The sequence below is a fragment of the Gobio gobio genome, assembly GCF_949357685.1.
Source record: "Gobio gobio genome assembly, chromosome: 2".
In the NCBI taxonomy this organism is placed as follows: Eukaryota; Metazoa; Chordata; class Actinopteri; order Cypriniformes; family Gobionidae; genus Gobio; species Gobio gobio.
This window is the reverse complement of record NC_137098.1, coordinates 68584433-68606816: the sequence shown is the minus strand read 5'-3', so window position 1 is coordinate 68606816 and position 22384 is coordinate 68584433. Positions and strand designations below refer to the sequence as shown.

Sequence of the window (22384 nt, the reverse complement as noted above, 5' to 3'; positions counted from 1 at the left end):
ACTAAACAGGGCAAATTAGCGTGAGAGTGCAATTCCACAAAAGCGCCGATGGGAGTGTAAAGTTCTGTGTGTTATCTACTGACAACGCACAGACACAGCCGGATCATTTCCATAATGACCAACATAATTTACCAAGAGCAGCTGTCTGGTTTAAGACATGCTTTTTTTAGGCGGTAAATAATGGCGCAAACACCAGTAAATTGATGAGCACAAACATTAATAAATCACCTTGCATGATTCATTTAAATACTCTCCTCACATAAATGTAGTATCTGAAAGGGAAACAAATGCATATGCAGTAAGATCAGCTGCAAAAAGAACCCTGTCCACACCTTTTAAGCGCCAATTTGGTCAATCCTGACAGTGGTTTTTAACGCCAAAAGAGGGTTTGCTCTGGCGCAAGCTGTTAGTAAAACTGGCCCAAAGAGTAGACTTAGAGTAGTTTGGAATAATTCCACTCGGGTCATTACTTGGCCACTAGGATTCGCTAAATCACTCACGTCCAAAGGGGTCTAGATACTCAGGGTACGTTTACACGACAATGATGCACTAAAAACAGAAAAGTTTTTTTTTCTATGTACAGATGACAACATTATCAAAACACTCCCCTTCACATGACACTGTGAAAACAACTAAAAACGCTGTATTATGCATGCCAGCAGTAAGAAAGACTAAGCTCTTGCACACGTATGCCTTTCAAACACTCATGCAGAGGTGTCAAAAGTATTCGCATTCATTACTCAGGTAGAAGTATAGATACTGGGGTTTAAAAATACTTCTGTAGAAGTTGAAGTATCAACTCAAGCTTTTTACTCAAGTAAAAGTGTAAAAGTACTGGTTTCAAAACTACTTAAAGTATAAAAGTAAAAGTAATGTAAGGGGAAAAAATGCCATTAAAGGGGTAGTTCACCCAAAAATGAAAATTCTGTTATCATTTACTCACCTCAAGTTGTTCCAACCGATATGAGTTTCTTTGTTCTGAAGATTGAAGAATGTTTGTAAACAAGCAGATTATATGCAACCATTGACTGCCATAGTATTTTCCCCTACTATGGCAGTCAATGGTTGCTCTATCTGCATGGTTACAAACATTCTTCAGAATATCTTCAGAACAAAGAAACTCATACCGGTTGCAACAACTTGAGGGTGAGTAAATGATGACAGAATTTTTATTTTTGGGTGAACTATCCCTTTAAGGACAAAAGATTAGGCCGCGCCACAGTGCATACCCCACCTCCTCAAAAAAACATTTTTCTAAAGGCCTTAATGACTATAATGTTATATTAAAAAGTTAATGTTGAACATTTTTAGATGCACTTGCGTTTCAGCCGCATATATTCCAATTGAAAATGAACGCATTTTAGGACAATGCAAAAACATTAAAGAACCATATGTGTACTACTGAGCATTAACGTGTTCCCTTTCAAAAGCTACACTCAATGCTGCATAAGCTTATGCAAATGGGAATGTCTTTGACATAACCAGCTGTGAAAATAGTGTGAAAACACGTCAAGGAAATTGACCCGGAGGTATTTATAGCCTCGGCCGGTGACGTCATAGGCGCACCTGCTGCACGAGGCTATAAATAGATGAGCTTCAGCTGGAGCAAACCAGGTCTTTTTGTTTTCAGACCAACTCTGTGTTATGGTGTGTTACAAAGTCTCTGAAAAAAAAAAAAATTCTCTCTCTCTTTCAAGACTCAACTCGAGATCTTTGTTAGGAGTTAGTTTTCAACATGGCAGTGTGCAGATTTCTCTCTCTTTCTCATCCCTGTTACAAAGAAACATAAGTGGAAAGAGTTCTAGTTAAATCTGATCAGTTGGAAACGAGTCAGCAGAGTAAAACGCTGTATATCCATGTTCTCTTTCAAATAACAGAACTGGATGCACACGTTTATTGCTGTGTGTGTTTGGGGAAGAGCATGCGGTCGCTGCATTGAGTCAGGCGAGTGCGAGCATTGCAAGCCTTTGCAGTTAGAATGCTTTATGCTCGTCTGGGCTACTTTCAGTCCGCACCAGTTTTCGGAGCTCTCGAATGGGTTTGTTGACGAGCAAGAGACGGGTCCGTCCCTTTCGCTTGCTCGCTCAACAAATGCATGTTTCCCCGCGTGATCCCGAAGCGCGCTCCGGCGTTTCTTCGGCTCGTGCGGGGAATGATGATGAATCTCTGGGTCCGCGGACCTCGAGCAGCCGCCTGCGATCGTTCCTCACATGATAATGAATCCATACGAGGAATTTATCGGTGGTTGTTCGAGCGGTGGCCAGGGCAGTTTGTCTGGTAGCGTGAATGAGAGATCCCCGAACGCAGTGAGCTTGAGGTTTCTGTCTAGAAAAAACATTTACTTCACGTGTTTTTGTACCCTTGACATCGACATTTTCGACTATCATGGGTGCGAAATCGCGTGGATATGTGAGAATACCCCAGGTGGGAGATGCTGGGTCTGCATTTTCATTAAAGAGACATACCTCCCCATAAAGCCATGTAGAAAATAAACGTCGGCTGTCATGGGCAAAGCTTATATATATGAATTATATATTGTATATTATTTTATATGGAATATATATATATAATATATTATTTTATGTGGAATATATATTGTATATGATTTATATAAGAATAATAAATATAAAGGGACAGGCTGGTGCTGCGCTGCACACTATGGCTGTCTTGCAAGCATATCAGGCTGACCTTCTGAAGGATTTGAGTGGTTCATTTGGTGACTCAGTTAACTCTGTAGTGGCCAGATTTAAAGGAGTGGAAGAAACATGAGGAAGTGTTCACTCAGTTTCTTCCTCAATGCACTCAAGGGGAGGGGCTATCAGCCACACAACCTCTCTTCAGTCCTTCAAGATTTAGGTGCGTAATAAGCAGAGTGTGGCGAGTCGCGCTCTCCCTCGTAAAGACTGGAGACCGGCTCGTCATCCTCAACAACCTCCCAGGGCAGACCTCGGGACTGTCATCAATATAAGAAGTCCGGTGGTCTGGTGCCCAGTCTGCCCCCACGGGACAGGGCGTGTCAAACATTTGCTCGCCCCACCCCGTTATCCTCAAAACTACTCCATCCCCGCCGCCTCTGGTGATTCGGGGGGGCAGTGGTTTCCAGTGAAATGTTAGACGTTCAGTGTTTAAATCCTGCTATCATCCAGGACATAGAACGTCTAACATCCCCTCAACAGGAAGTGTTAAAATTGTCACTCTCAGAGTCTCAGGCAGCGTGTGAACTTCTGCCAGGCGTTTCTGCATGGGTGTTAAGCACAGTAAAATTTAGTAAACTAATTTATTTGTCATCCTCCTTGTTTGAACTGCGTGGTCTCCACTTCCATGAAGGCGGAGTTGGCGTTCGTACTGTCACAAGTGACAGCAGTTACTTCCTGGTCCCCAGTAGGGTGGGGGGGTGTCTAATCTCAGATCTTCGAGTCTTAAACCGTGAAGCAGTTAAAGTACTCAAGGTCAAGATGTTACAGTGAAGGCGGTCGTGTCGCATATTCAACATTGTGATTGGATTCGGCACGATTGATCCGAAGGACGCATGTATTCGCATATAAAGTCTGCCACAACACAGGAAGTTCCTGAGGTTCGCTCTTGGGGGCAAAAGCTTACCAATTTCGGGTCTTCCATTTGGCTAGCCTTGTAACCGCACATAAACAAAATGTATGGATGTATTACCGGCTCCATTGGGATTCCGGGGCATTCAAATTTTGAATTACAAAGGCGATTGCTAAAATTAGCACAATCACATGAGATGGTGCTTCAACACAGTGTGTTGGCTCATCTAGTTTCTCTAGGGTTGAGACTCAACACCAAGAAAAGTGTTCTTTCTCCTGCCCAGAGAACGACTTATCTAGGGTTTGTTCGGTTTTTGGTCACAAGGTGGGCACAATGGTTTCCCGCTTGAATCAAGACCATTCAGTATTCCCTGAGCAAAGTCAGGCTAGACCAAGATCTTACTGATCATCAGCACCAGAGTGTTAGGTATAATGGCATCAGCATCCACGGGTTTCCCTTTGGGGTTGTTGCACATAAGACCGTTTCAGTTGTGGCTCAAAGCCAGAGGACTTAGGGCCAATCCTCAGGCAAATAAAGTGGCGCGCCATGTGGCTTCGTACACTAACTATGTGGTTCAGACCCCGGTTTTTGCCTTGGGTCCCACTCTAGGCGTACCTTGTCATCGCAAGTTGCTAACGACGGACGCTTCCCTGACGGGCTGGGGTGCGGCCTTAAGTGGTCGTCCAGCCCAACGGGAATGGGAGGGTCATCAACTCAGTTGGCACATCAACTGCCTCGAGTTGACGGCTGTATTTCTGGCCCTGAAATACTTTCTCCCCCAATTGAGGGGCTGTCATGTCCTAGTGCGGGTGGACAGTACAGCTAAATATCTTGTATATAATCACCAGGGGGGTCTGTGCTCACGCTATCAGAATAGCGAGACAGATTTTTCTCTGGGCTCAGAACAAGTTCCTGTCACTCGAGCAGTGTACATTCAAGGGCGGTTGAATGTGGGAGCAGATTTACTGTCCAGACAGAGTTACAGATGGGGGGGTGGAAACTCCACCCAGAAGTAGTCAAGCAGATCTGGATCAGATTTTACAGAGCTGACCACAGGGAGTGGACCTCTTCGCCTCTTCTCAGACAGCGCAATGTCCCTGCTTCTCTCTGTCACCCAGCCCCACTGGGTCTGGATGTGATGGTTCATACATGGCCCAAAATGTGTCTGTATGCCCTCCTTCCAGTCGCTCTGCTCCTGGGAGTTCTAGCCGGGGTTCGCCAACAAGGGTCTTGCTTCTTATCGATAGCGCTGCGTTGGTCAAACAGGGTTTGGTTCTCGAAGATAGTGTCTCTCCTCAACGGCTCGCCTTGGGCGATTCCGGCGAGGAGGGACCTTCTGTCTCAGGCAGAGGGCACGATATTCCATTCCAGGCCCGACCTGTGGAACCTTCATGTTTGGCCCCTGAAGGGCACCAACTGAGGGACACGGGGCTTTCGCCTGCAGTTATTGAGACCATCCTAAGTGCTAGAGCTTCCTCCACTCGGAAGTTTATGCTAATAAATGGGGTGTCTTTGAAAGGTGGTGTACGACACAATGTAGATTCAGTCAACTGCCAGGTAACTTCAGTTCTGGATTTTCTGCAAGAAAAGTTGTCATCAGGCACCTGCCCCTCCACTCTCAGGGTTCATGTGGCCGCTCTTTCGGCTTGCCACGCCTTGGTGGATGGGGTGCCGCTCGGGAGACATCCTCTACTCGCTCGCTTCATTCGTGGGGTAGGCGGTTGAGGCCACCTGTTAGAACCAAGATCCCTTCATGGGACTTAGCTTTAGTCTTCGAGGGTCTGGTTGAGACCCCCTTTGAAACATTAGCTTGCCCCTCCACTCTCAGGGTTTATGTGGCCGCTCTTTTGGCTTGCCACACCCTGGTGGATGGGGTGCCGCTTGGGAGGCATCTTCTGCCTGCTCACTTTGTTGTGCCAGGCAGTTGTGGCCTCCATTAAGAGCCAAGATCCCTTCATGGGACTTAGTTTTAGCCCTCGAGGGTCTGGTTGAGACCCCCTTTGAACCTCTAGAATCAGCGTATGACGAACTTCTGACTCTAAAGATGGTTTTTCTTATGGCTATAACTTCTCTGAAAAGAATTGGGGACATGCAGGCTCTGTCAATATCGCCATCCTGCTTAGACTTTGCCCCAGGTTTGGTGAAAGTGATTTTGCATCCCCACCCTGACTACCTGCCTAAGGTTCCTTTGTCGACTGTACATCCTGTCACTCTTGAAACCTTCTGCCCTCTGCCGTTCACAACGCCGGATCAGGAGAAACTTCATAGACTGTGTCCAGTCCATGCTCTTCAGGCCTACGTCCACCGCACTAGCCAGTGGCGTAAGTCAGAGCAACTGTTTGTTTGCCATGGGGGCCGTAACAGAGGTTCTGCCACCATCAAACAATGTCACATTGGGTCAGGGATGCTACTGCTCTTGCCTATGAGGTGCGCGGTCAAGCTTCGCCTATAGGATTAAGGGCTCACTCCACCAGGGGAGTCGCCTCTTCTACTGCGTTAGCAAGGGGTGCTCCCTTACAAAGTGTTTGTGATGCGGCAGGTTGGTCCTCTCCGCACACATTCTTAAGACTTTATAGCTTGGATGCTCATGCCACTCTGGGCTCTCATGTCCTTGAGTCGACATCACAGGCTAATGCCTGAGGCTTCTTGCGTTCTTGTGCACACCTACACAACCGTAAGGGGTCCAGGCACCATCAAGCACGGCGGCGTGGGTATTCTCGTTCCCATTTGCATAAGCTTATGCAGCATTGAGTGTAGCTTTTGAAAGGGAACACTTGGGGTTACTTGACTGTAACCCTGTTCCCTGATAAAGCGGAACGAGATGCTGCATTGCTAGGCCGTGCTGATGATGCTTCAGGACTGGTCTTCAAACAAAGAAGATCTGGTTTGCTCCAGCTGAAGCTCATCTATTTATAGCCTCGTGCAGCAGGTGCGCCTATGACGTCACCGGCCGAGGCCATAAATACCTCCGGGTCAATTTCATTGACGTGTTTTCACACTATTTTCACAGCTGGTTATGTCAAAGACATTCCCATTTGCATAAGCTTATGCAGCATCTCGTTCCGCTTTATCAGGGAACAGGGTTACAGTCAAGTAACCCCAAGTGTTTCATGGAGCGGAAGATTTGATGACTAATTGCCTATAAATATTTTAAAGGTGCAAAAAGTCAAAATTTAGAGGCATGTTATCAATAACCATTTTTTTTATGTATGATCAGTGTGGCCAGATTGGGTAGACAATTTCCAGCCCAAAATCCTCACCAAATGTACATTTATATTCAAAAAAATGGTTATTGATAACATGCCTGGTTATTGATAACAATTTTGCACCTCTTACAATACTTATAGGCAACTAGTCACTCCAAGAAAAAAACCTTTAACTGCCAAAATAATGTGATATTATTTTATTGCCATACCAATCAATGTTGATAAGTAAGTTACCATTTTATCTTCTTAAAACATAACATTGATGATAAACAAAATAAAAAAACATCCCAATAAAACGGATCAAATATGACTATATGTCCAGGTAGAAACTGTCAAAACGGCTATCCCTCAGAAAAACACATACATAATTTTCAATGTCAACAGTAAGAAGCCAATTTACGTGCAAAAAGTGCCCAATATAGAGATTGGAAAAAGCAATGTAATAAACAGGCATTTCACACGTTAATGCACACACCACTGCCAAAATGCGTAATTCATTGATACTGTACAATAATCCGTCAACAAATAAATAACAACAATGCGCTTACCTTTGCGTTGCACTTTGCTTTGACAAAACTACAGTATGTCTTTCGTGAAGTACATGGCACATGCACTTAGCACAGTCAAAACGGAGTAATCGTTGATTTAAACCTCTTTCAGCAGCTGTAGGGGTTGCTAGTTGCAGATATCCTAAGTGTGTATATGATGATGGAAAGGAGTCACGGTTATATTTATAAAGAGTCTTCGAGTCACAGGTGTAAGTCACGTTTGAGAGTTGAGTCACTCTCCCACTCTTTACTGTAGATACAACTTACTGTATATTTATTCCACTGGTATAGCGATCACTGGAATATACAGCTACGAGTTATCGCGCTAAAACCCGGCTAAAGTCATGAATGAGCACGTCTGCCTGCTGATCGCTGATTGGCTGAAAGAGCGTGCTCGTCGGCGAGAACCCGCCCTATCTGGCAACATGGTGTGTGATTTGTGCAGGTGCAGGCGTGATTGATCGCGTACAACCCAATAGGGTGTCGGAATGGTTTGTGTTTATCCTTCTCATCCAACCACAATCAAATCTAGATAGTTTTTTTTTTAAATGACAAGCCGGAATTAAAAAATGCCGAAATGGAATAGGAGTAACGAGGCTATTTTTAAAATGTAAGGAGTAGAAAGTACAGATAATTGCTTGAAAATGTAAGGAGTAGAAGTAAAAAGTAGGCTGAAAAAGAATTACTCCAGTAAAGTATAGATACTCAAAATTTCTACTTAAGTAAGGTAACGAAGTATTTGTACTTCGTTACTTGACACCTCTGCACTCATGCCTATACACTAAACACGTAATACGTAGGTGCATGCCGGCACCATTTTCACACAATTGCGGTTTTATAGTTTACCAGAAAAACGCGTGCAAAATATGCGGGGCTAGCATGATTTCATAATCCCCGCATTTTCATTGCAAAAAAAGTCATATATATATATTAGCATATATATATTAAAGTTGAAAAATGTTTGTTTACTTCACACAAGAGCCGTCATTTCCGCCTATTGCCATGGGAACGTTTTGAAGTGACGTAATTACCCGACGCGAACGTCACCGAAAAGCTGCAAACCCCGTGGAGAAACCATAGATACCGGTGAAACCATGATGAAGCACGCAAATTCCCATTTGCCAACAAAAATATCAGCAAAGGGCCGCGCAAAGCAGTTTCCCGGTGTGTTGACCGATTTCAAAACAGCATCAGCATTTTGGATCGCCAAAGTCACGTATTTCAGCAGTTTGACACGTGATCCGAATCATGAATCAACTCGCTGATTCATAGCATCATGATGCTGTTTTGAAATCGGTCATCACTATATAAGTCATTATTTAGTTTTTTTGGCGCACAATAACTATTATCGTCGCTTCATAAAGTTATTGTAGAACCACTGTAGTGAGATGGATTTTGTAACAACGTCTTTAGTGCTTTTATGGGTCTTGAGAGTGTACATTGTGCCAATGGAGGCCTTTCTGAGCCATCGGATTTACAATAAAATATCTTCATTTGTGTCTGAAGATGAATGGAGGTCTTACGGGTGTCCAACGACATGAGGGGACGTCATTAATGACAGAACTTAAATTTTTGGATGAACTAACCCTGTAAGAGATTGCACTTTGTGCATTGGAAGCACTCAAATGTCTGTTTTGTAAAGCTGCCTCTGTAAAACAGGAAGTTATTTATTCATTTTTCAAGTTGTAGCATATTCCTTTTGTAAAGCTACAGAACTTGTTTGACTCAATGTTTTGTAAATTTGAGCCATTATTAAGGTCTTCAATAAAACAAGATGGGAACTTAAATATTCCCTGTAGTGCTTTTTTTCTCTTTTTCATCAAACCGCAGTTTTTGCAAGTTCCCGCAATTTCATCGCATAAAATTGCATAAATGTCCCGCATTTTTCATCGCATTTTTTAAGAAAACATGCCGCATAATCAAGTATTTTTGATTAATCACACAAAAAGCCGCATTTTTCTGGGAGGACTGGTTTACAAATTGTTTACAAAATTAGTTTAACTATTAAAAAATGCCATTATTTTATATGAAAAAGTTAATAATTGTATTTTATTGACACAATATTTTAGTTTGTCTTGTATATATTTTTTATTATATCAGGTAACATTTTAATGTGTCATATGCTCATGTTATAATGTACCCCACCTATTGGGCATGTTGTCACATTTGTGTGAAATTAATGTGGGGAAAAATGTAATACTCTGGATTTACACAAACTGAGAAAGTCAAAAAGAGTTAGCTTGTGCCCCGCTCTCCCCTATATATTTTTTTTTAAATACGGGGGTTACATATAAAGTAAATTTGTTCTTGTGCCTTCTCAAGTACAACTTTTCCATACTCATAGGTGGCTGCTGCTCCCATCTATATTGCATCAGACATTGAATCAGCATCTCTTGCTGCATCCCATCCTTTAGCTGCTCCTGCAATGAATCTAAGAGATGCAACTAAAAGAGTAACCCCAGCAGCATATGTACCAACCCCGGCATCCCCAGCAGCAGATGTACCAACCCCGGCAACCCCAGCAGCAGATGTACCAACCCCGGCAACCCCAGCAGCATATGTACCAACCCCTGCACCTGCTGCAGTTCCTCCTTCAACCCCTGCCGTTAATTTTGCAACTAATGCAACACAAAGAGCAGCTCCCATTAAAGTACCAGTTAGAGCCCCTGCTGAAGCTCCAGCAACTTTCATCAGGAGTTTATCCTGAACAATTCTTTCCGCTCGTTCTCGCTGCTGGTTTGGAGACACATTGCCTTCATTAGTATTCCTCATCTCCTCTTGAATCATCCTCTCCACACTTTGAAGCAGCTCATTGGTGTAGCGACCGTTATTATTCGCCATCCTATTTATGGTCTCCAGCAGATGTTTCACCTGGACCCTGTTGCTTTTGTACCCACAACTACAGGGGCAATGGAGACATTTTCTCCAGTATTTATTGTCGATGACATGACCGCGGCCTCCACATTTATCAACAAACTCCTGCAGTTTTGGATTTTTCTGAACAAATTCTTTGATGGTTTGTCTCTCTAGTTCTTCACCATGAGTGAATAAAACCACTGCATGCTCAAAGATATCCTCTCCACAATATCGACCAATTTCATCCACAACCTCCACTGCTTGTTTTGTGAACCTTTCAACTTTCAGAACAATGACAAAGGCATCAACACCTGCAGCGCAGTTAATAATGGCTCTCGTGATCTCGGATCTGATGGACTCATCATCACGACCCGTGTCCAAGACTCCAGGTGTGTCAATAACGGTGATCTTTTGTCCATAAATCTTCCTCTCTCCTCTCACAGACGTATGTGTTATGGAATTCGGGGAAGCGTCGGGTGTGAAACAGTTTTTTCTGAGGATTGTGTTTCCAGTGCTGCTTTTGCCATCTCCAGTTTTCCCAAGAAGAACAATGTTTCTGTCTGGTGAAGACACACTCGCTATTTGAAGAAGACATCTGTTTTATAATATTAAGCTTTTATAAAACATGCATTATGTTTTTGTAGCATATTTTTTTAAAGCATACTTACCTCCCATTACCTTAATTGATGTTAGTCTCTGCAATAGAAAATAACATGGAGGTTATTCATAATTCTGAACCAATCATTAGAGGAACAACTGTGTGCTCTTATATAATGTCTCCACTGCAATAATACAATGGGTAATGACAATATGCCAAACATCATTTTGAGTTTGCAAATTATTATAATTTTGTGCAATATTAGTGGGGGGGGGGGGATATTCTTACTGAGCTGTTTTTGTTTAACTGTTGCTTTTTTTTTTTTTTTTTTAAAGGAAAGATATTGAAATGGTGTGTATTTTGAGGAATAGGTGTGATCTTGGATTGTACTAAACATTGCTACACTGGTGTATAAATGTGTGTGAAGTGTTTTCTAATGTGTGGAGATTCGTGTGCCATAACAGAGTGTTTCCAAGTAGCAGATGTGACGCAGGAACAGGGTAACCAGGCAACCAATACAAACAGATCTATGAATGCCATGAATTAATGAATTTCAAGAACATTAGACAATAAACAGGATCAGGAAATGCCGGACAGGTGTACATTAATCATGGTACTTATGGTGGAAGTAAAGTTAGTTAACGTCCTTTGGAAAAGCTTGTGTCAGGGGGTAAAAAAAGCTCTAATTCCCATCTGATTTACTATTTGCTCATCTCAATTAAAAATGATATATGCGCTACAGACTGAGCATGGTTAAGACCTTGTCTTTTATGCAAACATTTAGACACCTGGCGGAAATAATTTTTTTTGTAAATTGTGCCACTCACCGCATGTATCCAGACAGAATTTGCAGAGGTTGAATGAGGGGTGGAACAGGTTTTCTGGCCCTGACTTTCACTTTCATTATACTTGTTTTGAGAAGCTCTACATGTGTTTCGTTCTCTTTGTTTTGCATGCCCTTACGAAACAAAAATATATTGCAGTATATTGGAAAATATCATGTAATACATTAGGCGATATATTCCCATATATGGGATTTAATATTTATATTTTCCAATATATTGCAATATATTGAAAGCGGCAATCATTTGTATATTTTGCAATATACTGCAATATATTACATATATTGTATATATGTACCATCAATATATTAACAATATATTATAATATATTTTAAGTAATATATTGGTAAATATATTTTCCTTCCGTAAGGGTGTATTTCATGAGCTGATTGGTGCTGCTGCTTCAGGGAGGTGCTAACTTTCTTCTCATTAGACATTATTAGGCACTAAACCCATTGGGTTTCATTTAATAGCGCAACAACAAGGCTATCGGAAAATTTACTTCTTTTACTACTTTTTAATTTAGTTTTAATATGCACTGGAAGAGGGTTCCATAAGCGAGGAGCAACCACAGAAAAGGGACCATCATGCTTTGTTTTTAATATAGTTTTGGGAACATGAAGAATCATCTGGCTAGAAGATCTCATATGCCTTGTGTTTTGATAAGATATCAAAAGGTCAGCGATATATTTTGGTCCAATACCATTCAACACTTTAAAAAGCAGCAACAGAACCTTAAAGTGTGATTGATTATGATTTGACTTTTTTAACTTTAGTTAGTGTTTAATGTTGCTGTTTGAGCATAAACAACATCTGGAAAGTTACAACGCTAAAAGTTCAAAGCAAAAATTCCCCACAGAGCTGTCTTTTCTACAGCTCACAGTGTCTTTTCAAGTTGAAAAAAAGTCAACTTTTCTGATAAAAACGCCCTACGTCAAGCGCCTTTTTGACAGCTGACCAATGTAGCAAGTAGCAAGACCTGACTAATTTCCATAACAACAAGAAAAATGGAGAAGGTGCCGGTAGATCAACAACTTAAACATTTGCAGAGGCGTTCCTCCGGGCTGATGGTCTCCCTGAATTTTGTCTGCGTATTTCCAATTAATTGTGCAATGATTTGTAGCAGGTCTTCAAGTCTACTCGCTCTTGCAGGTTTGCTCGCTCTTGCAGGTTTGCGCTCTACAACATCAGGAAGATCAGACCGTTCCTAACAGAACACGCAACACAGCTTCTTGTCCAGGCCCTGGTTATTTCTAGACTTGACTACTGCAATGCACTTCTGGCTGGACTCCCCTCTTGTGCGATCCAAACACTACGAATGATCCAGAATGCAGCGGCACGTCTGGTCTTCAACGAGCCCAAAAGGACCCACGTCACACCTCTCTTCATCTCTCTGCACTGGCTACCACTCACTGCTCGCATCAAGTTTAAGTCGCTGACGCTTGCCTACAGAGCCACCACGCACTCAGCTCCTGCATACTTTGACTCGATTCTACGTCGCCACACCCCCACCAGAAACCTTCGTTCAACCAAGGAGCGAAGGCTTGTGGTACCTTCACAGAGAGGCAAAAAATCCCTTTCCAGAACATTTTCATTCAACGTTCCCAGCTGGTGGAACGATCTGCCCACCACCATCCGAAATGCGGATTCATTGACAACATTCAAAAGTCAACTAAAAACTCATCTCTTCCGTGAGCACTTAACCTCCTAAAAAAAAAAAAAAAAAAAAAAAAAAAAAAAATTTCCTTTCCTCTTTTCCTCCTCTTTCCCGCCCTACTCTAGCCTGTGCAACACTGAGAAATTTACACGGACCAAGTATTTCAGGCACTTGTTGCGCTCACTCGACTCTTCACGACCAATCGCTTATTGTACCCCCAAGTTGTAAGTCGCTTTGGACAAAAGCGTCTGCTAAATGCATAAATGTAAATGTAAATGTAAGTCTAAAATATGCTGCAAACTGCACAATATCATACCGGAGCTCCTGGACTAAATTATTGTGAGCACCATACTGTTTTCTTCCCTGTATAATGTCGTGCAGCCACAAACGTTGTTGTGAACCGATATTCTCCTCCCCGTTAACTTCAAGAGTCAACGCAAGAGCCAACTTTCTCAACATTTTACTGGAGCTGTAGCAGAAGTTTTTTTCTACACCACACAGCACTCTTGTTCAGCAGTTGTTATAGCAACAAAGACACCCTCGGCTGCTATTTAGAGCCAATCGCTTCCAGCTTCTGTTTTACTAAAAGAGCGCTCTTGTCAACTTTTCTTGTCAAAAAGAATGTTAAGTGTGAACACAGCTATAGACGTCTTTTCAACGTCATGTACTATACCAGAGGCCTGGCGCAAGATTTAGCCATGCTGTCATGGGATCTGGAGAAGGCATTCGATCAAATTGTGTGACCTTACCTATTTGTGGTATTGAAGAACTTTAATTTTGGAGAAAATTTTATTTCATGGATTAAATGGTCGTGTGCAAGAGTTCTCACAAATCAAACAATATCCTCTCATTTTAATTTGCATAGAGGTATAAGACAGGGCTGCTCACTATCACCACTTCTTTTTGCATTAGCGATTGAACCTTTAACCAAGGCCATTCTGGTATTGGCTATAATAAAATATACCAGAATGGCCTTGGCTAAAGGCTCAATCGCTAAAGAGGTGACAAAAAAGTTTTCCAATTTAGATAAGGCTAATTTTCAACCCCTTTTGTTTAAACTTAAATCCACAATCAATTTCGGGAGAACACTTCCTATTTCTCTTCTGGGTAGGGTAAATGCATTAAGATGATATTTCTCCCACAATTTTTGTATATGGTGCTGAACATTACTGTATTTCTGCCCAAATCTTTATTTTAAAAATTTCACTCTCAAAAGGTAGTTTGAACCCTGAGATGAAAGGGATAGTTCACCCAAAGATGAAAATTAGCCCATGATTTACTCTCCCTCAAGTCATCCTAGGTGTATATGACTTTCTTTTTTCGGACGAATAAAATCGGAGTTATATTAAAAAGTCCTCGCTAATCCACGCCTTATAATGGCAGTAGTTGTTGCTCTGTTTTTGAAGTCTATAAAAAAATGCATCTGTCCGTCAAATAACTGCTCCACATGGCTCCTGGGGTTAATAAAGGCCTTCTGAAGCGAATCGATGCATTTGTGTAAGAGAAAATTCCATATTTAAAACTTTATAAAGTAAAGTCTCGGCCGATCACCTTCCGTATTCAATTTATGGAAAAAATGTTGAAAGTGCCTCTGCCGATCAAAGGCTTATGCTACCAGGTACGCTCATCAGACGTCACATATGTTTCTTGAATTGCGAGAAGGCACTTTCAACACTTTTCCACAGAAGGCGATCAGCTGGAACTTTGCTTTATACTGTTTTAAATATGGATATTTTTCTTACACAAACGCATCGATTCGCTTCAGAAGGCCTTTATTAACACCCCGGAGCAGTGTGGAGCAGTTATTTGATGGACAAATGCATTTTTTCATGGACTTCAAAAACAGAGCAACAGTCACTGCCATTATAAAGTGTAGATTAGTCAGGAGTTTAAATATAACTTTGATTCTATTAATCTGAAAGAAGAATGTCATATACACCTAGGATTACTTAAGGGTGAGTAAATCATGGGCTGATTTTCATACAAACCTTGGCTGTGTTAGAAATCGCCCCCTATACACTATTCCCTACATTGGTTCACTGATATAGTCCACTTGAGGGAGTGAATGAAAACGAGTGAGTGAATTCAGACACTGAGTGAGCCGGAAGGGCTGCCGCTTTTGCAGTTTCTGCTTGCTGTTTATTTGAAACGTAGCAAACCGGCAGCTCCAGTAATAATTAAAAGACTTATCTTGAACTCTGCCGTGGAAACTCCCATGAATAAATGTAATCAAACTATTTAATAATCAATTAAAAAGGAATTTATACCTGTATGATATTGCGCTGGACCAGTGCAGATGGATGGATGATTGATTCAGCTGCGGGCGCCATCTCCTGGCAGAAATCTCCCCCTATACCCAGGGCACTATTTGAGGGAACAGCCATTGTAGTAGGGCTGTGCAATTAATCGAAATTCGATTTCGATTTCGATTTTGCCTCCCAACGATCACCAAAATAGTACAATCGAGAAAAAACGATTATTTTGCCATGTTCAGTTTTGCAAGAACACTCTTATTTTGTCTTGCGTTCTGAATGAAACGCGCACGCGCTCATCCGCCCCTCCCAAAGCCACAAATCTCTCTCAGTTTGTGAGTCTCGTAACTCGTGTGCATATCATCCGCTGGAATTTAAAAACTCGGCGCGAGTAAAGATGGCAGGAGGAGGGCAGTTACAGCAGCGTTTGGTGAGCAAAAAAGGCAAAACCAACTCCGTTGTCTGGGAACAGTTTGGCTTCGAGGAATCAGACGATGAGCAGAAACATGCTACGTGCAAGATTTGCTACATGTAGTGACTGCAACGCAAGGGAACACCACAAATTTGTTTAACCACTTGAAAATTAAACAGAGTGACCTATGACAATCTAATAAAGAAACAAAAACTGACGAGAGCAGGGGTGCCGTGTAAACGTCCTTTTTTTCCCTCATATTTTTCAAATAATTCTCTCTTTGTAAACTTTATTCAGTGCATGCGAGTGCTGCCATATTTTCGAATATGTCCAGTCATGTTCTCCGTCATCACCCGGGTTTAGTGCCAGAAGACGCGAATGAGAAGCCGCGCGCGCTGTGAGAAAATGTGTCTCATCCGAGAGCGCGCACACGTCTCACAGCGCGCAAATATGGAGTTCTCTTTCAAGTCTTGCTCTTGAACGGACAAACTCACACAAAACGTATGTCAACATGTCCATCTTGATGAGTATCCTAGCAGACATAGTCTATATGCCTTAAGTAAACTTTATACAGTCGATAAAGACGACGCATATCCGATCAATAGGTCTTAAAGAGGCAGTCGCCTTTACTGCTGTTTAATGTCAAACAACAAAAGACAAGGACATCACTCACCGCTCTTGATTGAATAGCTTTTGTAAGTTTAATAGGTTTAATCTTTAATTTATGCACTCAAATATGCAATGTTATTTTACATTTGATACATTTCTGTACCTGAAAACTAATGTTAGACGTACCTGAAAAGCATATCTAGCCGAACCATATTGTTGATCTTATTTATTTGTGGTTATCATTTTTACGTGAATACTTTTATACTTTGATTTGAATATATGTTATATTATTTATTTTAATAGTTCAAAAAGTACAACAAATGTTACAATTTCAATTGAATTGTTGAAAGGTGTATTTTTAATAAATACAACACATTCCCAAAGTCATGTGAAATAATCGTGTTACATAATCGTGATATCAATATTGACCAAAATAATCGTGATTATGATTTTTTCCATAATCGAGCAGCCCTACATTGTAGTGGTGTCCGAAACCATAGTGGACGTTATTGAGTGCACTCATTCAATCTCACAATGCACCGTTATAACGAGTTTACAAACGATGTACACTTGACGGCTAGAGAATACCCATAATGCACTGTGAGAGTTGCGCCACTCGTCAATTGATTCCCGCGTCTCGCCAGGAGATGGCATCCACAGCGGAATCCTATAGGCATGGGCGTCGGAACCATTGTATGTGGGTGGGAGAAGACCAATGATATTGGACCCACTCACTTTTACCATCTCTAATTCAGCACATGTCTGTTTACCTACCCCTAACCGATATACACTTATTATTAAACACGTTAGACGCTTTATTTCCACTTTTCTAATATTTTCTTCATTTTTATTGAAAATAAATGCCTTTCCGATCCAGACGTTTAGTAAACAAGGAGATATATTTGTACGTAATGTAAATGGCATCTAATTACTCCAGTAACAAATTTCTGTGATAAATAAAGTTATTATTTTTAAGATAAACGCTCATGAGTTACTTTATTATTATTCCTTGAACATTATTTTCCAGTAAGTTCAGTGCCACTTTAAGCTTGTTGACTTACAAGAGAATAGAGAATAGAGTAAGAGAATAGCGTAAGAGAATAGGACGAATTGTTGTATGAAAAGTTCTTCATTTAGTTGTTCTCTCAGTTCTATAATTTGAAGAACAATGGAAGATAACATTTCGTAAAAGCACGACGTGGTGATGCAGCAGCTGTTCTCTGCTGGAATACTCGTGCAGGTATACGCACTGCACGTGACACAAAGCAACCACCACACTGTAAGCATTTTTTATTTTATTTTACTTTAACAAACAAGCAAAGCTCAAACAAAACGGCATCCGCTCCGGTGCCTTCATTGTCAGAATTCGCTCACTCGTTTTCATGCACTCCATTAAGTGGACTAGTGGAGTAATGGGGAATGAGGGTACAGGGGGCGAATCGGACAGCGGTAATTCATTCAGCGTGCGACTCTTACAGTGAGTTGAGAGCACAGTCTATGGTTGAGAGTGAGAGCGATTCACAAGCATAAGGAGTCGTTTGCTCTCGAAACGCTCTCACGTTACTTATGAGCCGATCGGTCTGCACAGCGCTGGTGCATTGAACAAGCCTCTTCTCCATTGCTCGTACTACATCGGCTGTACACTCGTTATTGCAGTGCATTATTGGATTGAATGAGTGCACTCAAAAACGTCCACTATGGTTTCGGACACCAATGCAAATGTCTGTTCCCTCAAATAGTGCCCTATTTAAGGGTATAGGGGGCGATTTCGAACACAGCCCTGAATTGCAGCAGTGTAACCCCTCCTGTTCGAACTACCCACTCCAAGCGCCAGTCACTAGCGCGTCTCTTGAGATCAGAGGAGTGAGGGTTACTCGCACAGCACCTAGTAGCTGGCCTCCATTACACCAGCAGGAGAAAAAGGGTCGCCCAGTTATAAATTAAATGACTGCATGTAGTCTGCATATAATATAGAGAGAATTAAAAACAAATCCCCATGCATTATTTAGACACAAAAGGATAAAGCACATACAAAAATGATAATATAATCTATGCCATAAATCACTAAAACCTGCTCTGTTCCCTAATCAGTACTATTGTCTTCCTTTTTTAACAGTTTGTGTTGATGTTTCTTTGCCTTTTTCACTGCACCTTTGGCATTCTCATAGTTGAGTTTGGCTGTGTTCTTTATTGCGTCACGCACTGAATCGCCCTCATCTGTTGCTTTGTATCCAGTAATTCCTCCTCCGATCGCTCCAGCAAGAGCAGCAGCTCCAACAGCAACACCTGCAGCTGCAGCGAGACCTGGACCAGCCAATCCAACACCAGCTCCTGCGGCAACAATCCCTGCCTTCACCGCTGCTGCTCCTGCTGCGATTCCCGTGGCTCCGGCGGCTCCTGCTACAGCTCCTGCTTTCACCACTCCGGGAATGGTAGTGTCTTTCAGTAAAGTCACAACGGATGCCACTGCCACACCGATGCCCAGAAAAGCACCGGTCAGCGTACCTGTGGCCACTCCCGCAAGCCGAATGAGAAGTCTTTTGTGCACAATCTTTTTCGCTATTTCTCGCTTCTCTTCTGGCAACAAATTGACGTTGTCTATGTTCTTCATCTCCTCTTGAATCTCTTCCTCCACTATCTGAAGCAGCTCATTGGTGTAGCAGCCGTTCTTACTGTCCTTCAGCTTCTGCTCGATGGTCTCCAGCAGATTTTTCACATGAACCCTGTTGCTCCTGTATCCCATTTGCCTCTTTTTCCAGTATTTATTGTCGATGACGTGACAGCGGCCTCCACATTTATCAACAAGCTCCTGTAGCTTTGGACTTAACTTCACAAATTCCTCGATGGTTTGACCTTCTAGCTGTTCACCGTGAGTGAATAAAACCACTGAATGATTAAAGGTATCTTCTCCACAACACTCCACGATTTTATCCACAATCTCCATTTCTTGTCCCGTGTATCTCCCGACCTTCAGGACGATGGTGAACATGTCTGGACCCGGAGAGCTCTCGATCACGGATCTAATGATCTCAGATTTGATGGTCTCCTCATCCAATCCGGTGTCAAAGAGTCCAGGCGTGTCAATAATGGTGATCTTTCTGCCATTGATCTTCCGATCTCCACTGACACATTCAGCCGTCACAGACTCCGGTGAAGCTTTACTCTTGAAGACTTGCTGTTTGAGAATCGTGTTCCCGGTGCTGCTCTTGCCATCTCCGGTTTTCCCAAGAAGCACGATCCTTTTCTCAGGTTGAGATTCAGAAGCTGTTTGAGAAATATGCTGTTGTTAGTAAAGGGGTCTACAGATATATATGATTTATTGTTCATAAAACTGCATAGTGTATTTATAGACAAATATGCCTTACTATGTCATTAGTATAACAAAGAGTCATAATTATGCAGTAAAATATTAAATGTATGCCATATTAAAGTTAAAAAGTCAGAATTACAGTGAAAGAGATTGACATGCTAAGTCATAAATAAATGACTTAAAAGGTCATAATTGTGTCATGAAATCCAAATGATGACATTTCATATCTCATAAAAAGTTCAGTTTCATTGTGAGACAATGAGATTATTATTATCATTATGAGACTCAGAATAAAATAAATATTATTTTAATAAAATCCACAGACTTATATATTATGTCTTTAAAGAATAACAAACAACATTGAACCCCATTGATTTTCATTGCAGGGAAAAACATTTTGGAACATTTGTCAAAATATTGTATTTTATGTTCTAAAAGATAATACTACAAATAAAAAGTAAAACAGTTTTAAAATATAGATAACAGAGCATTCATTTTGGGTGAACTGTCCCTTTAAGAGAGGGAGTGTGAACTAAATTTCTAAAGGTTATAAACTCTAGTAGCTTTTCTCGTGAAATACAGAAACACTTGCAATTGTTCAAAGTCAAACTTCAAAAACACTTCACAATCATGTTTCAGAATGAATAGAATCGTTTCAGAATTCGATTAAAAGCATATTTTAAAGGTGTCGATAAAAGGTGTCATTTCTTACCTCCCATGTTCTTGTCCCGTCTTCAACTGAGGTGCTTTAATGTATAAAATGATGTTGTATTAATGATATTTTCATCTAAAATGTTATCCAGTCATGGTTCCCGGTGCTCTATCTGATTGATTAACAAAATATACTATAAACACAGCGAACAGTTTGTGCCATTTGCTGTGTATCAGTGAACACATTGAAGAGTTTGGCAGCTCAAACCCCTCTTGAATGAGTCATTTGACACTACAGATGAGCTACAGGAATTACCAGATCTGTGAGTTTTCCTGCATGTCACACCCTCATTCTCACAGCCAACTCCTTCAAAATCAGAGCCATGAAACTCTTCCTGTAAACATAAAGTTGGTTCAGTTATTAGCAGTAAAAGAATACAAAATACTAGGGCTGTGTGATATTGAAGAAAAATGCGATATCATTGTTAAATAATGCGATATTCGATATGCGATACGATATTGCTTTAAGTGTGTAAAATTATTTATTATTTATATTATATATTTAAATTATATTAAATATATATTTAAAAACTGAAAATGATACCATTTGTGTGTTTCACATTCTTTCTGGGAAAAGAAAGCATCGCTACAACTTCTGAAAGTGACCAGCAGTGTTTTAGCAAAAATGAATGTCACAAATCTAACAATATAATTTTAACATCGATGTAAACAAACAAAAAATGTAATGCCAGTATTTAAATACCATATTATACCATAATATTTAAATATTAAAAACTCTTTGACTTGGTGATATATAGTTACATCAACCTAAAACTTAACATCAAGAACATCCAGGTAAACAAAGACAACTGAACTAGGGGTGGACATTTATTTTTGTTATTTTAATTTATCTTTGTTTTTAAAAATAAGAACTAAAAACAGTAGTGTCAGGGATCTCAAGGAAAAGGACTCAAGTGCAGAAAAGTGACTCAATTTATTGAGTAAGACCAGTTAAATCAATGTCCATGCAGCAAACAATCAACGTCCATACAGGCAGGGCGGCTGAATCACAGAGGAAAAGGTCAGGAAACAACGGATGAACATGTCCCTCCGGTAAGACAGCTCACATAGTCAGGAACAGGGAAAATCCAAATCCAAGTTGGCAGTTAGTTTACACAGTCCACAAGAACAGGCTCAGATTCCAACGATCCCTTGATTAAGCGCAGACAAAGACAGATAGAATTAATCCAGCGGACAAGTCAGACCACCTAGTTTCTTATTTAAATGAGAGTAAAGTGCATTTACACCCAATGTAATTTGGTTTTCGAAAGAATCCTTCTATTAATGATCTATTAATCACATTTTAATGTATGCAGATGACACTGCTTTTTACCCATGCAAGAACTAAAGAACTGGCTGCAAGCAAACTGACATTTGCAATGACAAAAGTTTTGGACTGGCTAAATATATCTTGCTTGTCTCTTAATGTTAGTGTTGAGGAAAAATATATATATCAATATCTGTTTCGGCCATGCAATACACTTTTCTAAGCTCAACAGACACAGTGTCTGTGAAAACCCAGGGGGGTAGCAGTCAAAAGGATATCTAAAGGTGTCGGATAATTTAAATTAGTTCTAAGACAAAGAGGGACCATTTGTGTATTGTGTTTCTTGCTTTTACCCTGTGTGGATATGGAAAACTACTGAGAAGGGGTGCTTAGACATTGGGGGCATAAGAAGATTGTGGCTTCTTTGTGTCTCCAGTTCACACTCAAGGCAGCCTCGAATGGCTGCACTGACCATAGTTCTTTCTTGCAAGAAAAAATAAATCTTTATAAAGACAATTGGATTATGATTTGTCTCTTATTAGTGATGTCACTGAATGAATTTTTGCCATA

At 41.0% G+C, this 22384-nt stretch overlaps 1 protein-coding gene and 1 long non-coding RNA gene across 2 annotated transcripts in view; one reads left to right on the top strand and one right to left on the bottom strand.

Moving 5' to 3' along the window:
- LOC307120648 overlaps positions 1 to 22384 on the top strand; it is a 224442-nt gene that overhangs the window by 171987 nt on the left and 30071 nt on the right. The gene's annotated exons all lie outside the window — the stretch shown is intronic.
- Positions 16872 to 20781, bottom strand: LOC307120181 (GTPase IMAP family member 7-like). Its single transcript, XM_079807067.1, has 2 exons — positions 20549 to 20781; positions 16872 to 19790 (listed from the first exon to the last, which is right to left on the bottom strand). Exons 1-2 carry the CDS (start codon positions 20553 to 20555, stop codon positions 18610 to 18612), a joined length of 1188 nt encoding a protein of 395 aa, XP_079663193.1. The 5' UTR covers positions 20556 to 20781; the 3' UTR covers positions 16872 to 18609.